Raw genomic sequence first — 17,956 nt, forward strand, 5'->3', positions numbered from 1 at the left:
TAATCATTCTAATCATGATCTAATCTTTTTAATTAGATTTAATCATTCTAATCATGATCTAATCTTTTTAATTAGATTTAATCTTTTTAATTAGATTTAATCTTTTTAATTAGATTTAATCTGTTTAATTAGATTTAATCATTTTAATTAGATTTAATCATTTTAATTAGATTTAATCATTTTAATTAGATTTAATCATTTGAATTAGATTTAATCAATATAATCGGTCGAATAGAAAATTTATCAAAATCAAAACTAAAGTACGATTTAGTCATAATAATCACGATATAATTTTTTAAATCAGGATTTAATCATTTTAAACAGATTTTATCATTTTAATCAGATTTAATCATTTAATCATGATTAAATCAGATTTACACATTCTAATCATGATGAAACGTGATTTAATCAACTTAATCGTGATTAAATTGAATTTAATCAAAATAATCACTATTAAATCGGATTTAATCTATTGAGGGGTGCGTCGTTAATCAAGGAAGTGACCTGCCCCTCGGGCGCAAAATCGATGATTTTCATTTAAATTAGATATTGAAAATTTAAAAATTTCTACTTAAGGTTCTGGGGGCGCCATTTTATTTTTTGGCCCAGGGCGCCATTTGGACTAGGTACGGCTCTGGTGTTTAGTATTATTCAACAGAAACCACTCTTATAAAAATCGTTATGAATCCGGAAAATAAACTAAATCGAAGTACCATTCAGGGCTACCAATTCCGATTCTGATAACGTTGCAAAATGTACTCGACAACAGCACTACCGAAACACCCGATTTAATCGAAAGATATTTTCCACGAAAAAACACGGCGGAATTACGAGTAGCTCTTAGTCCCTCTATAGTCCATGGTTGGATATTGAGTACTCGGAGGTTGAAACCGGCAACGTCCGAACTCCAAAGCACTACTTAAGGCAAATTTCAGACGTTTGTCCAAGTTATCTGGCAAGCGTGGTGGAAAGCGTGAGCCGCGTAAGAGTACGTGGGAGTCTCGTGTATTCGAGAGGGTGACGCCATTCCGTTCCGTCAATTCGGGCGGGGAAGGCGGAAACCGTAGACCAAACAAAAACACAAATTAAAACGCGTTAAAAAAACATCAGCCCGTTCATTCACAGAGCGAAAATAGGTAAAATATGAGTAATAAGTAGGTGGAATCACACGAATAAGGAGGTACGCGTTATTATGACGAAATTATCAGGGCGTAATTTCTCGTGCTTTTTTACATTTATAACGTACTTAGATGATGTAAGAAATGACTGAGAAGTTATATCATGGTATTCGACAAATGTTTTTCTTATGACGAAAAAACTTCGGTGATATTAAACCGAGTTATTAAACGGTGGCGCACCCAGAGGGAGACCCCCTCCCGAGAGTACGGAATTACATTTACCTCAAGTTTACTTATTTTTTATCAGAGCTTACTACAAGTAAATTAATTAAGTTAATTTCTGAGTGCGCCCCTAATAATCACAGTTAAATTTCTAAATATTTTCTAAACATTTCAATTTCTATTATACTGAAAAATTGATTTATGATACATTAAACATTAAAAGTATGTATTAATTGATAAACAGTGTTTAATAAATTAGAGCTCCAAACAGAAATAATCACTTCGGAAATTAACATTATTATTAGTGCTAATCTTACTTAGGTTAAATTGCACAATAATTAAAATTAGTAATAACTATGCAATAAATAATGTTGGTAATTAACTATTGTAATATCTTTTCTAAAATTAATAATTAATAATATCTATACAATATTTAAAATTAATAATTAATAATATCTATACAATATTTAAAATTAATAATTAATAATATCTATACAATATTTAAAATTAATAATTAATAATATCTATACAATATTTAAAATTAATAATTAATAATATCTATACAATATTTAAAATTAATAATTAATAATATCTATACAATATTTAAAATTAATAATTAATAATATCTATACAATATTTAAAATTAATAATTAATAATATCTATACAATATTTAAAATTAATAATATCTATACAATATTTAAAATTAATAATATCTATACAATATTTAAAATTAATAATATCTATACAATATTTAAAATTAATAATATCTATACAATATTTAAAATTAATAATATCTATACAATATTTAAAATTAATAATATCTATACAATATTAATAATTAATAATATCTATACAATATTTAAAATTAATAATATCTATACAATATTTAAAATTAATAATATCTATACAATATTTAAAATTAATAATATCTATACAATATTTAAAATTAATAATATCTATACAATATTTAAAATTAATAATATCTATACAATATTTAAAATTAATAATATCTATACAATATTTAAAATTAATAATATCTATACAATATTTAAAATTAATAATATCTATACAATATTTAAAATTAATAATATCTATACAATATTTAAAATTATTAATTTTAAATATTGCAGAGATATTGTTAATATCTATAGCAAAATTTTACATTTACCTCAAGTTTACTTATTTTTTATCAGAGCTTACTACAAGTAAATTAATTAAGTTAATTTCTGAGTGCGCCCCTAATAATCACAGTTAAATTTCTAAATATTTTCTAAACATTTCAATTTCTATTATACTGAAAAATTGATTTATGATACATTAAACATTAAAAGTATGTATTAATTGATAAACAGTGTTTAATAAATTAGAGCTCCAAACAGAAATAATCACTTCGGAAATTAACATTATTATTAGTGCTAATCTTACTTAGGTTAAATTGCACAATAATTAAAATTAGTAATAACTATGCAATAAATAATGTTGGTAATTAACTATTGTAATATCTTTTCTAAAATTAATAATTAATAATATCTATACAATATTTAAAATTAATAATTAATAATATCTATACAATATTTAAAATTAATAATTAATAATATCTATACAATATTTAAAATTAATAATTAATAATATCTATACAATATTTAAAATTAATAATTAATAATATCTATACAATATTTAAAATTAATAATTAATAATATCTATACAATATTTAAAATTAATAATTAATAATATCTATACAATATTTAAAATTAATAATATCTATACAATATTTAAAATTAATAATATCTATACAATATTTAAAATTAATAATATCTATACAATATTTAAAATTAACAATATCTACGCAATATTTAAAATTAATTATACCTACACAATATTTAAAAATAATAATATCTATACCATATTTAAACTTAATAATAACTCTACACTATTTAAAATTAACAATATCTCTGCAATATTTAAAATTAATAATATCTATAGCAAAATTTTAAATTAACAATATCTATATAATATTTAAAATTAACAATATCTACGCAATATTTAAAATTAATAATACCTACACAATATTTAAAAATAATAATATCTATACCATATTTAAACTTAATAATATCTATACCATATTTAAACTTAATAATATCTATACCATATTTAAATTTAATAATATCTATACCATATTTAAACTTAATAATAACTATACACTATTTAAAATTAATAAAATCTCTAGCAAAATTTAGATTCATAATTTCGTGGAAAGTAATTTTTTAATAAATAAATTGATAATAATTACGCTTTAATTTAAATAAGTAATTTACTGAAACGAAACGGTAGTTAAAACCATTCTATAGTAATGGTGAGTTTGAAGTCAGAATGGAGCGTGATGTAATTAATTCATAAAATGATAAATTTACCGCACTTAATGCTTTATGCCGAAATTCCACCCCCCTCGTGACTATGATAAATAAAATTGCTCCCAGAATTTTGGGATACAATTATAATTATCAGTACAATGAATCCCCAACAAGAATGACACCTACGACATGTGCTAGGCACGTTGTAGTATGTACAGTGAACGTAACAGCACGTAGATAGTTTAGGGCGCTATGTAGCAACCGGTATATTATGTAATAAAAATTATAATACCAGCGATATTGCAAAATAAAAGTTACATAGCTGATAACTATCATAAATAACAACTACTCAAGCACATCCGGATAAAAAAAATTAAAATATGTATCTCAAATCAGTATGGCAAAATTCATATCCGGTATTATTAGTACTTAGAAATGAAAGTAAAATAAAATCAAGCAGAAAACAACAGTAAATATAAAAAATGCTAATTCCACAGTACTTACCGAAATGTTTATTTGTTGTTTTGTCAAAGAGCACCCTCTAATGAGAAGACCGTGAACTAAAAAGACTATTAGACCAATGACACAAAACGAGTTCAGGTTTTTGGAATTCCGAAGTAAAAGCACTGGCAACGAACGAACACACGCCGTTGTCTTAGCGTTGAGAATGTCTAGACCGAGGGCTAGTCCTATGGGACAATATTATGAATGAAAATACCAACCACAACCACCAGCGGATTTATCAAAGAAAGAACGGCGCACGGATACAAGTGTCTCTTTCCGCGCAAATCCGGTTATAGGAAGGTCTGCGACATGAGCCACACAGCCATAAATATATCTAATATCATATCGGGGATTGCAAGAATCGGGAAATTGATGTTCTAGTTGATTTTCATAATGAACTAAATCTAAACATTTTCGGAACTATTTTTCGCATATTTATTCCACTCTCTCGTACTAGAGTAACAAAGCACGTGGCCCCAATGCCTAACCAGGAAAACGTGTTTCGAACAAGGAACTACGTTTTTAGCGCATTCTATCGTACGAAAAACGTTAAAAAATTCTAATACTTGTTATATATTTTATAATCTTCAAATTAAATTTCTTAAACGTGAAAAAATATTTTTCTAACGATTACATTTAATGAAGCTAAATTTAATAATTTTATCCCATAGATGGCGCCCAATAGTTAATAAAAGAGTATATGTGCGCTAGAGGGTTGAAAATTTATTTATTGTAACCAATGGGCTAAGAGAATTCGAAACGGAGCGCACTGCCTTCTCTTAGTTTGTTCATTATTGGAGTAAAGGAAATAAGTAATGACAAGTTTTCCAGCCTATAGCAACACTAGAATGCTAAAAAGCAAGGGAAAACCCGTCCCCCTGCCATAACGCTTCCAAGCGTTCAACTCCCACTTCTTAAATTGAGAGGATCCTGACCACTTCGCCCAGTCAGGACAGTATTCAGAATACAAAATTCGGCCTTGGAGATTCAATGCCAATTAGATATAATGAAATCGATACCGATAAGCAGGAAAAATTCCAAAATGAATATTAAATATTCAGAATCAGAATTTTAATTATTTGGAGTTGTACAAAAAATATGACATTAGCGGGCCAAGTCTTCTTGCGACTTATAGCAAGTATATTAAAAGCATATTAAAATCAATTCAGATATAAGTATTTGTTTCCATATTGTTAATGTTATTCCCTTGAAACATGCATCTTCGCAGGCTCCCTCTACCTTTTCTTAATAGGTTTTGGAAGGAAAAACAACTAGTGGGAAATACTTATATGAAGATAGTGTATCTACGCGTTTCGAGGTGAGGTGACACAATGAACGCTACTTCAAATTTCCCTCAAGCGGTGGTTTTCGGATGAACGTAACTTTGTAAGCACACGCTATTTTAACCGGGCTTTCATGAATTTATCGTTCAAATTTATTTGTTAGGACTTGAAAAATTGGAAAGTCATGCTTTTTAACGACTAGAAAACAGCGCTGAAGCAATTTTTTTTACTAAATTAATTCGAATGAAAAGTGCATGTCAGCCCGGTTAAAATAACGTCTGATTCACCATTACCCACTTTCAAAGACGCCAAAAACCGTCAATTGATGAAATAGGAATAACCTCAATTAAGCGATGTAATTGCAAAACTTACCTAAACAGCACCATTTTATAGGAACATTCTATTATATAATCGTTTCATCCGCGCGCAGGTGGATATAGATAAATGAGACTAAAGGGTTTATAATCGTCTGAAGTTGAAAATCAAGCGTGCGACCCTTAGAACAGAAGAAAGCGAGTAGTTTCAATGAAGGCCGAAACGATAACAACAATCATTGTTGCAAAGAGTCGAATTGTCACGAAAACATCCGCCTTCCTCCGTCTGTCTGTCCTCGCATCCGCCAGCTGCCCGACGCAATATCGAACGCCGACGGCGATCTTGGCGCCCTCTGCTTCGTAACGGCACTCTCCCTCTCGAAAGCCAGATGCAGATGCTGATATAATGAAACGGAAGAGGGCCTGCTTCATAGATATGACTCACACGCCCACCTTACACAATAAACAACTGTTTGTATCAATCTTTCTCGTGCAGACATTTTGTCGCTCTATAGGTGCTGCCATTCAATATGGATTTTCATTCATACTTGACCGTTTATGGACCTTTTATTCCCAGTTGTGCCCAGAGCCAGCAAGTAAAATAATTAACGAGGTTTGGGGGAGGGGGCGACTTTTTACAATTGCAAGGTTTCCCACATATTGCTTTATTTGCACAACGTATATCTTGAAAATAAAACCCAGTTAGAAGGGTACATTTTACCCCTCCCCCTTACTTTTAGTTGGTTTTGCGAACGGGATTTTGGATTTTTTATTGTGGATTTAAATAAAAAATTTATACTGGATTTGGCCAAATGTCCAACCCCCAAATGCACTTTAAAAATAATATAAATCACATTTCAATCCAAATGTATTCGAATTTTTTAAATTTTGAATATGGGAGGGAACACGAAGACACGAGTTTGAACAAAGCAATTTAATCGGTTTTAGTTATTATGTAGACACAGAGTACCTGTTTGGACCATATTAACAAATGGATTTTAGGTATTTTTCGGTGAACAAAAGGATTCACGAGAAAATAAACAATAGGGGGCTCCCGGATTTTTCCTTTTGTACCGCACTTAATATTTTGCTTCTGTAGCCACTTATAAAGTTTAATACTGGTGCGCTCTCGGGCGCGCTCACTGCTGGCACGAGTTATTTCTCTCGGTGGCAGGGTCGCCATAGCTACCCGAGGACGATAGTCGTTGTTCGTCAAAGTTTCAACGCTACAGTCTCACTAAAGAGAAGAAAGCCAATCCTTTAAAAATAGTTACCAAACAACCGCTGAATATTTTTAACGCGGTTTTCGTTATTACATTAAGATTTTTACCGTCCACATGAGCATTGCACTGGTTAATGCTTGTAGCTTCCATTTTGGCAAGATCTTTTTCAATGTTCAAAATAGCACACGTGTTTAACGAATTCATCTCAGCCAAAAGGTTATTAATAAAGCTCTTCCCAAGAATCTCCGTGAAAGGTATTACAAAAATTGTAAAGCTTGTTGGTTTCCTGTAAGACCTTTACTAGAATTATCATAAAAAATATATTCTAGACCATAGAAGGTTTGTTGGTCATTTCTATCATTCATGGTATAACGCTGTCATCGCAGTTGAGAATAGGTCTTGCCATAAATTCGCTGCAACTGCCCAGCTTGTTCTTGAAATTGTGCAGTCAAACCTATCGACGAATTAAATTGTTCTTTTTAGTGGGAGAGCTGGGGATGCATGGTAGAAGTGAGAGAAAAAAACAGTAAGCAAGAAGCCCACGTTAATTTATAGGAAGTCCTATTTTACTTAAAATTAAAATGAAGTGGTTTTTTTCCATGTAGAAAATTGTGTTTCAGGTAATTCTATGTACATTTTCAATTCAATAAAGCTTTTGCGCATTCAAGCGAAGCCTTGTAAAGATTTTAACACTTTAAGGATAGGATTTAGCTGAGTCTACGTTATAACTTTTGGGCCAAGCGAGTTAAAAGAGAGTACTTATAATAATACTTTATTGTCAGGATATAGAAAGCGAGATACACTTATTAGGCTCCTGAGTACGCACTTATATTACGTACAAGAATAACATAAAACAAAATAAAATAATACAAAACAAGAGCGCTAGTATCAATACCGATGCAAGAAAGAGATATATAGATAACAATTTTAAAAAATAAACAAGTTGGCAAGCCAAAATATACCTCTCCTCGGAAGAATTGTCCCTAGTGGTATTAATTTCTCCAGATAAGCCTTAATGGAATATAACCTCAGGTATTTGGTGTGGAACACCAAAGCTTGCAGCTCTTAATGTTGTGGGCGAGTGATTAGAAAATAAAATGGCAACCAGAATTATGCAAAATTATAAATGTTTATTTTTATTCAGAACAGTCTATGGAACGTTCTAGATTTAACTTTCATCCATAACCCAACAATATATATCCCTCCTACGTAATTGTGCAGAACTGGTACTCAAGTGTCTAAGACTAGATTTGTCTTAGTTCATCGTGATTGAAAAATAAACCAAAACACACAGTAAATATCATAAATTATACTGAGGTACTTTGAATTTAGTTAAAATTACTAATTATAAACTCTGTCTTAATTAACAGCTGAGAGCTGTTCGCAAACTAATTTCTTCCAATCTACTTAATAAGCCTCACAGGTTGAGTTGATAATTTCTAGGGTATAATTAGGTTATTCCAATACAAAAAATAATAACAATCAATTTTATCTTACAGCTGACTTGAGTTAGTTCACAATTACTTTAACACTTTCAGTCTTAAACACGCACTGTTCATACAGTGAAGTCCATTCACTCACGTTCCAAACGCGAAACACAATTTAACTCTTTTCTTGACCGAAGACCGAACATACTAATTAAAACCGCAAAGTTACCTCATAACTTTTGACAGACACCAGGACCCCGTCCTGTAGTAGTTCGTCTGACAGCCAAGAACTAAGAAAGACTAAATCGTGTAAATTGACCGCAACGGCCTTATATACGTTTACTTTGTGTTTTTTAACCCGCCGAGATTTGACTAAAGTTCGAAAAATTCAAGAGGTTATATTTTTTACCCGGTTTGATTGATAATTATCCACACGGTGGCGCTATATTATTACTTTGATATAGTTTCCGCGGAAGTTTTGAATAATTATCCTTTTTCTAAGCGTTATTAAAGGTAAAAAACCCGCCTTATCATAATGGTTTCTATACTTTTTTTTTCCTAAAGGAAGTCAATGGCTCGGCGGTAAAATATCTGCATTGTAGCTATGCGACTCGAGTTCAATTCCTGAATTAAAGCACTCAGATATTTAATTAAATATAATATTAATATAATTTATAAATATTTAATTAAATATAAGATTAATATAATTTATAAATATAAGATTAATATAATTTATAAATATAAGATTAATATAATTTATAAATATTTAATTAAATATAAGATTAATATAATTTATAAATATAAGATTAATATAATTTATAAATATAAGATTAATATAATTTATAAATATAAGATTAATATAATTTATAAATATAAGATTAATATAATTTATAAATATTTAATTAAATATAAGATTAATATAATTTATAAATATTTAATTAAATATAAGATTAATATAATTTATAAATATAAGATTAATATAATTTATAAATATAAGATTAATATAATTTATAAATATAAGATTAATATAATTTATAAATATAAGATTAATATAATTTATAAATATTTAATTAAATATAAGATTAATATAATTTATAAATATTTAATTAAATATAAGATTAATATAATTTATAAATATTTAATTAAATATAAGATTAATATAATTTATAAATATTTAATTAAATATAAGATTAATATAATTTATAAATATAAGATTAATATAATTTATAAATATAAGATTAATATAATTTATAAATATAAGATTAATATAATTTATAAATATAAGATTAATATAATTTATATATATAAGATTAATATAATTTATAAATATAAGATTAATATAATTTATAAATATAAGATTAATATAATTTATAAATATAAGATTAATATAATTTATAAATATAAGATTAATATAATTTATAAATATAAGATTAATATAATTTATAAATATTTAATTAAATATAAGATTAATATAATTTATAAATATAAGATTAATATAATTTATAAATATTTAATTAAATATAAGATTAATATAATTTATAAATATTTAATTAAATATAAGCTTAATATAATTAATAAATATTTCATTAAATATAAGATTAATATAATTTATAAATATTTAAAATGATGTAGAATAAATTTTAGTACCTAACGTTTAAACTTTGTAAATGACATTCGCCAAAGCTGTTTTTTAGAAAAACACCGTAACTTAACAAGCGTTGGTGGCTGAGTGGTTAGATTAAATCTCTTGCACGAGGCAGACCCGTGTTCGATTCCCGGCCGGCGCCAATAATTCGCAAATTGATACTAAGACGAATACTGTGAACAATTGGTGGAAACCCTGCCATTGGACGTTGAGAGGTAGCATTACACTCAGCACTCGGTCCGTCCCAAAGTCATTAAGAAGAGGTTGGAGAGAAAACGCACATACAAACACAACAGACTCAACATCCTCAACCATCATAACACGAACTCAACATGCACAACCATCAACACAAACACGACAAATTCAACACTCACAACCGTCCTAACACGAACTCAACACGAACTCAACATTCACAACCTACGCATAAACATTACTAAAACGTAATACACCAAACCGTCACGACGGTGAGCGAAAAAACACCATCCAAACTAAACCGCAAATGTATCCGTTAACGCTCACCGTCACACGGTGGTTTTGCCAACCCTTCGAGAAACTGCGAACGCAGAAATTTCGAGAAATTGCGTACGCAATGATTAACCTTTGCACGAATAATGCGAACGCGTTCGCAGGACAGACGGACAGACACACAGACAGACCGACGGACAGACACGGTGATTGTATAACCCCTCCTAGGAGACTTTGTCCCCTCGGAGAGGTAAAAAGAATAACATAAAATAAAATAATACAAAACAAGAGCGCTAGTATCAATACCGATGCAAGAAAGAGATATACAGGGTCTTTTTTTTTGCTCGGAAAAGTGTTTTTTTTTTCAAAAACTATTTATAGTACCGATTTCAAATTTGGAAGGTCAATTCTCTATACCGGGGGACATCAGTTTGAGAAATTTGAGCGTTTTCGGTAATGTTTTTCACCAATTTTGAAAAATTATTTTTCGACCACTAGGTGCGAGATAAAAAATTTCTATTATAAAGTTGTAGGCCGTCATCGAAAACCCTTAAAAATTGTTCACTCGACGAAAAACAATTTATTTATCAGTGAAAATTCGAGCTTGAAAAATTTACAAGTTGGTGAAGCCAAATTACGATTGTTTGAAACGATAATTGAAACCGAATTACCTAATCCAGTTGAAACTTTGGTTAAAAAAACGACCGGATTTAAAAAACACGAGGCTATAGGTCAATCCTAAACATGCATTGGGTATTTAAAGGAAAACTTTGGGAGATTATTATCAGTGTTTGATAATATTTCGAACAATGCCTCGTTATTCAGTAGCTGAGCGTACCGAGATAGTTGCCATTTACAATGGAGAAGCAGCGCAAAACCTTAGAAGAGTGACTGAAATCTTCGCAGAAAGACATCCAAATGGAGCACCATCTGTAAATACAGTAAGACGAGCAATTCACGATTTCAATCAATTTGGTAACTTGCAACCTAGGTTTCGCGGATTGGGTCAACCGGATTTAGACTTCGAGAACAATGTACTCGCGTACTTTGTGGCATATCCTCGTCACAGTTGCGCTAACGCCGCTGCTGATTTGGGTTGTTCTGCAAATCGTGTGTGGAAAATTCTTCGTAAGAATCGCTATCACCCATACAGAGCTACGCTCCACCAAGGACTAATTGACGGAGACCATCAAAGACGTTATGAATTTAGCAACTGGTTACTAAATGCTGTCCAAGAAGATAGACAATTTTTGCTCCATGTTTTGTTCTCCGACAAAGCGTCATTTTCTAGAGATGGGCCCTTTAATCATCAAAACAGCCATCTTTGGTCTGACATCAACCCACATTGGGGTTTTGAATATCATCACCAGGTTCAATTTGAACGGGTCAATGTTTGGGTTGGACTTGTTGGAAACCGTTTGATTGGTCCCTTTTTCCTGCCGACGAACCTCAACGGCCAAAGGTATTTACATTTTCTACAGAATGAACTGAGTGACGCAATCGACGACCTTCCATTGGCTGAAAGACGTCAGTTGTGGTTTCAGCAAGATGGCGCCCCTCCGCATTTTTCCCGGCAAGTAACTGAGCACCTCAACAACGAGTTTCCTGAAAGGTGGATAGGGAGAAATGGTCCAGTGCATTGGCCAGCAAGGTCACCTGACCTAACACCGCTGGATTATTTTCTCTGGGGATTCGTTAAAGCAAAGGTATACGCCACGCCCATTGAAACTAGGGAGGAACTCATTAGATGAATAATCAGTGCTTGCCGAGACGTCACACCAGAAATGGTAGAGAAAGCGTTTGAGAACTTAATTGTCCGCGCACAAACCTGTGTTGCAGCCAATGGTGATATTATTGAAAATGTTTTGTAAAAATTTATGTGAATAAAATATCTGCATTTAAAAACCAAACGTGTACATTTTTTCAAGTGTGAAAACTCTACTACGTTTGTATTAGACTTGTTCCCTTTTCAATTATCGTTTCAAACAATCGTAATTTGGCTTCACCAACTTGTAAATTTTTCAAGCTCGAATTTTCACTGATAAATAAGTTGTTTTTCGTCGAGTGAACAATTTTTAAGGGTTTTCGATGACGGCCTACAACTTTATAATAGAAATTTTTTATCTCGCACCTAGTGGTCGAAAAATAATTTTTCAAAATTGGTGAAAAACATTACCGAAAACGCTCAAATTTCTCAAACTGATGTCCCCCGGTATAGAGAATTGACCTTCCAAATTTGAAATCGGTACTATAAATAGTTTTTGAAAAAAAAACACTTTTCCGAGCAAAAAAAAAGACCCTGTATAGAAAACAATTTGTTTTTGATTAGAAGTTAAGTGATACGGTTAATAGGAAAACTAAGCGAAACAACAGTACAACTATACAAAAATATAAAACTAATTCAGATGTTTACAAGAGGAAAATGGGGAATTGGCTAGGAAATACAGCCCCGAAACTTGTCCAAACGTGATTGAAAAGAACCGACCTGCAAAACTATCATAAAAACTCTGATACGCAAATTCACCAAAATCTATACAGCAAAGCAATTAGGTATTTCAATTTATGTTATGGCAAATTTTCTACATTTAGGGTTCATGTGGCATGTAGCCCCTTTTCAAGCGACGTCTAAATTATTTGGACGTCGCTAGAAAGCTCGCCAGAGAGGTTAGACATTTTATCATGAAGTAGCCGTCACTTAGTGAATTTTATTTTATAGCTATTTTTAAATTTAAATCTTTTGATTACCTTAAACTAAATTTGAGGCAAACAAGGTTAATATTGTAGTCAAAACCATTTTTCTCGATTCTCAGGCGTCAATAGAAAATTTAATTCGAAACTCTCATAGATTTTCCTATTTTATTTAAAATTTCCCTGATATTTTTAAGATCTTTAAATATTCCTAGTTTGAACGAATCATAGCAAAAATATTACCCATGGGTCACAATAAAGTAATAGTAAATTGATAAAATATTAAATTGTAAAGGATTACGTGTTAAATAACAGTATTGTTGTCTTGGTTCTGATTAATAACTAAAACCAGTAGCTTATAACATATCTCTACGAGAGAAGTGTTCATGTAGGTTGTAAAAATTATACATGTACCTTCGCTGGCTCTAAACGCACGAAAACGCAGTCGTGTACGCCGAATCGCGGTTTTAAATTTAGTGCCCGTATTTTTCCGCTTCATTTCAGCGAGCGACGTTCGTATCGACTTCTGCTTGGAGTTCAAAACTTCAAAAAAGTAAGTAAAGCTTCTAAAAAATCCATTTTGGTCATAACAGTATTAATAGTTGAAAATTTAGATTTAGAAATGACGGAGTCCAAGGCAGAAAGAAAAATTATCCGCGTTGAGGAAATTACCAAAGTTTCCCTATGTGTACTATTTAAATCGTCTGTTAATGTCATTAATGATGAAGTAAAGATATTTTATCTTTAGTTGAAAATGGACCATGAAATAGCAATAGACGAATTGGACGAGTCATTTGCCATCAATTATTCTTTTACATTTCTAGCTTACGGAGATATTTGTTTGGAAGCCATGGATTGTGATAATGGGTATTCACTATATGATGATCATTTGCTCGTTCTTCATTTGGAGGGGGATGTCTCTCGGATATTATAAAACTGTTCAAGAACAAAACCATGTTTGGGAAATATTACAATATTAGCAAAGCTATGAGCATGGACAAAGAAGGCCAAGCACACGTTGGATATTTTGGGGTGGTGATGATATGAGGGTGGATTTCAATATCCGAAACGTGAGCTTTGGCCATTTCTTAAAGCTCTAACTGCAAAAATTATAAAAAATCTTAACGAGAAAAGTGTTTTTGCCATGGTAGTGAAATTATTAGAGTAACCTCCCAGGAAGCATAGCATTCGGCTTTCCGTGGCTATGCAACTCGTTTTGAAATTTTTCATATTTAGGCTTAGTTTCTCTATTCGGTGTTATATTCGCAAGCCAGATTTCCCGCACGGTACTGACGAGTCCCAAATAGGACGAAACCGGTCTACCGTTGGATTTTCTGGCTATTTAATTTAATTATTCACTCGAAGATCTGTTTGGTCCGAGTTTCGCGTTTTTGTTTGCTCGAAGATCTATCGGTACGAGCTATTAGTGAGTTTTTAAATTTCTTCAAATTTGTTTATTATCCCTTTTCATTATGGACTTACCTACTTATTCGCCAATTTTATCATCCTTTACAATGCAGTCCATAGGTGGCTCTTTTTAACTTAAATTTAGTATATATTGATCGTTTTTATCTCGTGTTGGGAAAGATAACTACGTTGTTTCAAAGTGTATAGTTGGTATTTAAAACACATTTTCACTAAAGTGTTCCACTACCAGTGTTTTCTTGGTAAATATATATAGAATATAAATCACAAGATTGGAAAAATGGTAGATATTTGTGTATAAATGGTAAATAGATTACTAGATTGGAATGGCGTTCAGATGTACGTTGTTCTCACGTATATATTTTTGGAGATATAACTAGATTGGACCAAAGTGTAGATATTTCGTGCATAAGTTGTTAAAAATCAAATTGATTTGTATACTGTAAATATATTTGTTTTCAATTAGAATAGAATGTTGTGAATTTTGTATATAATTAATCTTGTATATTATTTAACTTGTATTGTATGTATTTTTTTGTTTGTTGTATATATTTCAAAAAGTGTACGGGAATATTTTACTGTATTTTTTTTGTATGTGGCAATTTTTTTTGTATGTGGCAATCGCCACTAAAGGGTTTTTCCTTGAATTACTGTCAATTTTTGACCAGGATTAGTGGTAAAGCGAGGTAGGAAAAGGAACCCCGAGCTATTTTGAACGACGAGTTGTTAGCCCGTAGACTTACGGCGCCACCTTGTATTGTGTAGTTGGAAAGGATGGGGCTTGGGTTATTTTCGGGTAATTTTCCAAGTGTCCACAATTGTATGTGCGGGGGGTGAAACTCCTAACGGGTCCCAATCCGAGTTTTCGTGTAAGCCCAAAAAATATAGAAGGGTAGAAGTTCTCAGCGATTAATATTGTTCGGTCTAGGCAATGTGCGCCGGCCAGCAAAAAGTAATTTCTCAAATTTGTAACTTTAAGACTAACGTGCAGTCTAATATTAATAAAATGTTGTTTTTGTTATACGAAGAGTTCGTCCAATTTTTATAATTTATCCGCGAGGTCTAACGTGCTAGGTCCCGGTTTACCCAGTGCTAGTTAGGGCGGTGTTTCAGTCCGCTGTTCTAACTCAAAACTTTCAAGCTCTCCCAAAAGCTAGTTCGCGCCTTTTAAACCGCAACATTATTGGTGCCGAAACCCGGGATTCTCGTGGTAACTTTAAGAATTGGACTGTTTGATATTTGATGGCTACGATGGCAACGGCAGATACGAAGCTGTTGGAAAAGCAGCGTAAAGTTTTACGCGGAGCGGTAACGAGAATTTGCAACCTAATTAAAGATGAACTCGAGAAAGCCACGCCCGTATCGGAGCGCGAGCTAAGCGATTACGTAGCCCAGCTGGATTCGAGAGAACCAAAGTTGAACGCCTTAGATGACCAGCTACTTTATTCGAAAACGTCGGAAGAAGAACAAGATAAGGAGCTCGCCGATATGGAGCTATACAGCGACAGACTCGTCGTTTGGAGGAATCGGGCAAAAGCGTGGATTCACGAGAAAAACACACAGGGCACGGTCACAACGAGGGTTGAGAACGGATCATCAGGATCTCAGCATTCCGATCAGGAAACCATCGTTTCACCCGCAGCGGCAGCAGTTCGACTCCCTAAATTGGAGCTAAAAAAGTTTGACGGACAGCTAGACAAATGGCATGGATTCTGGACCCAATTTGAAGGAGCAATCCACAAGAATAGGCAATTATGCAATGTCGATAAATTTAATTATTTAAAATCGTATTTAAAGGGAGCAGCCGAAACTGCTATAGAAGGTTTAAATTTAACGGCGGAAAATTACGAGATAGCCATTGATATTTTAAAGAAACGTTTTGGACGTGAAGACCTGCAGGTTAGCGCTAGATTGAATAATTTTTTGAAGTTAACACCCGTTACTAAGTCTTCGGACGTAGCGGGCTTAAGGCACCTGCACGATACGTGTCAAATAGAAGTTAGGGGTTTGACCTCTTTGGGTCATATGACAAATAATTATGGCGAACTATTGGCCCATATTGTGGGAGGCCTGCTGCCGTTAGATCTACTCGAATTATTCCATCGAGGCGGCAGCCAGAGTCGGCCGTTCAGGATAGTCGAACTATTGTCTTTTTTAAATGAAGAAATCCAATGTCGTGAACGAGCCCAAGCCGTTCATAGAGCGGGTCCCTCGCAACCTAAGGCCAGTAGTACGCTAGATAAAACCTCTAAGGGCGGGCAAATCTCTAGTAAAGGCGCGAATCAAAAATCATTTTCGGCAGCCGCACTAAATACGGGTGTTCAGAGTAGTATTAAGGCATGCGTTTTTTGTAACAGTACTGATCATCCTTTTTACATTTGTACGGGAATTTCAATACCAGATAAGAGAGCTATTGTGATACAAAAGAGATTGTGTTTCCTTTGCATGAGGTCGGGGCATTCCTCCCACCAATGCAGGGGCAGAATCCAAAGTTGTAAAAATTGTAGACGTAGGCATAATTCGGCGGTGTGCGATCAACTTATAGAGAAGCCCGCGGACGATAGGAAATCGGATCAGACCGATGCCAAAACCGTTAAAAACGATAAAGATAAAAAGCCCCCTAGTAACCAAGACTCGGTAACCCTAGCCACAAATGCGGATAGTTCTAAAGTCATCCTTTTACAAACAGCTCGGGCAGAAATTAGAGACCAATTTAAAAAGAATGTGAGAGTAAGGTGCGTCCTAGATGGAGCCAGTCACCGTAGTTTCATTAAGGAGGAACTGTCCCGAAAGCTACAGTTGGAGGTTGTTGGAAACGAAAACATGAACTTGTTCCCTTTTGAAAGTGAGGTCCCTATTAGATCTATGAGAAGAAAAGTTAGGGTTACTCTTAAAAACGTAAACCATGGGGAAGAAGTAGAAATTTTAGCGCTTGAGACTCCCTCTATTAACGGGGCTGTATTCGCGATGCCCGATGACCAGGTGAAGGAACAGATGAGGAGTAGAAATTTAGAACTTTCAGATTTGGTCGGTCTAGAGGGCGCGGAGATGAACTGTCCCATTGAAATTTTAATTGGGGCTGATTACTTCTGGAAAGTTTGCACTGACCAATTTGAAAGGTTGTCCCCCGATTTGATGGCCATTAACATTGTTTTCGGTTGGACGGTACAGGGAAGGTCCGGCGGACAAAACTCTTCCATAGGGGTAAATACCATAGCTGTTATGCACGTCGTAGAGCAGTCTGAAGAAAAATTAGTTTCTTAGCGATTGCGCGATTTTTGGAATTTAGA

The 17,956-nt window shown here is 32.6% G+C and overlaps 2 protein-coding genes across 2 annotated transcripts in view; one reads left to right on the plus strand and one right to left on the minus strand.

Annotated features, from left to right (window-relative positions):
* Nucleotides 1–4,403, minus strand: part of Cdk4 (Cyclin-dependent kinase 4) — a 53,105-nt gene extending 48,702 nt beyond the window's left edge. The window contains exon 1 of the mRNA XM_090163174.1: nt 4,197–4,403. The gene's annotated coding sequence lies outside the window, so the exon portion shown is untranslated. The remainder of the gene's footprint in view (nt 1–4,196) is intronic.
* Nucleotides 4,404–15,917: 11,514 nt separating this feature from the next.
* Nucleotides 15,918–17,930, plus strand: LOC149922030 (uncharacterized). Its single transcript, XM_090162221.1, has one exon. The coding sequence runs from the start codon at nt 15,918–15,920 to the stop codon at nt 17,928–17,930; it is 2,013 nt and encodes a 670-aa protein (XP_090018347.1).
* The last annotated feature ends 26 nt before the right edge of the window (nt 17,931–17,956 follow it).

The sequence above is a fragment of the Leiobunum rupestre genome, chromosome 11 (genome assembly GCF_980474605.1).
Source record: "Leiobunum rupestre chromosome 11, qqLeiRupe1.1.hap1, whole genome shotgun sequence".
Taxonomy (NCBI): domain Eukaryota; kingdom Metazoa; phylum Arthropoda; class Arachnida; order Opiliones; family Sclerosomatidae; genus Leiobunum; species Leiobunum rupestre.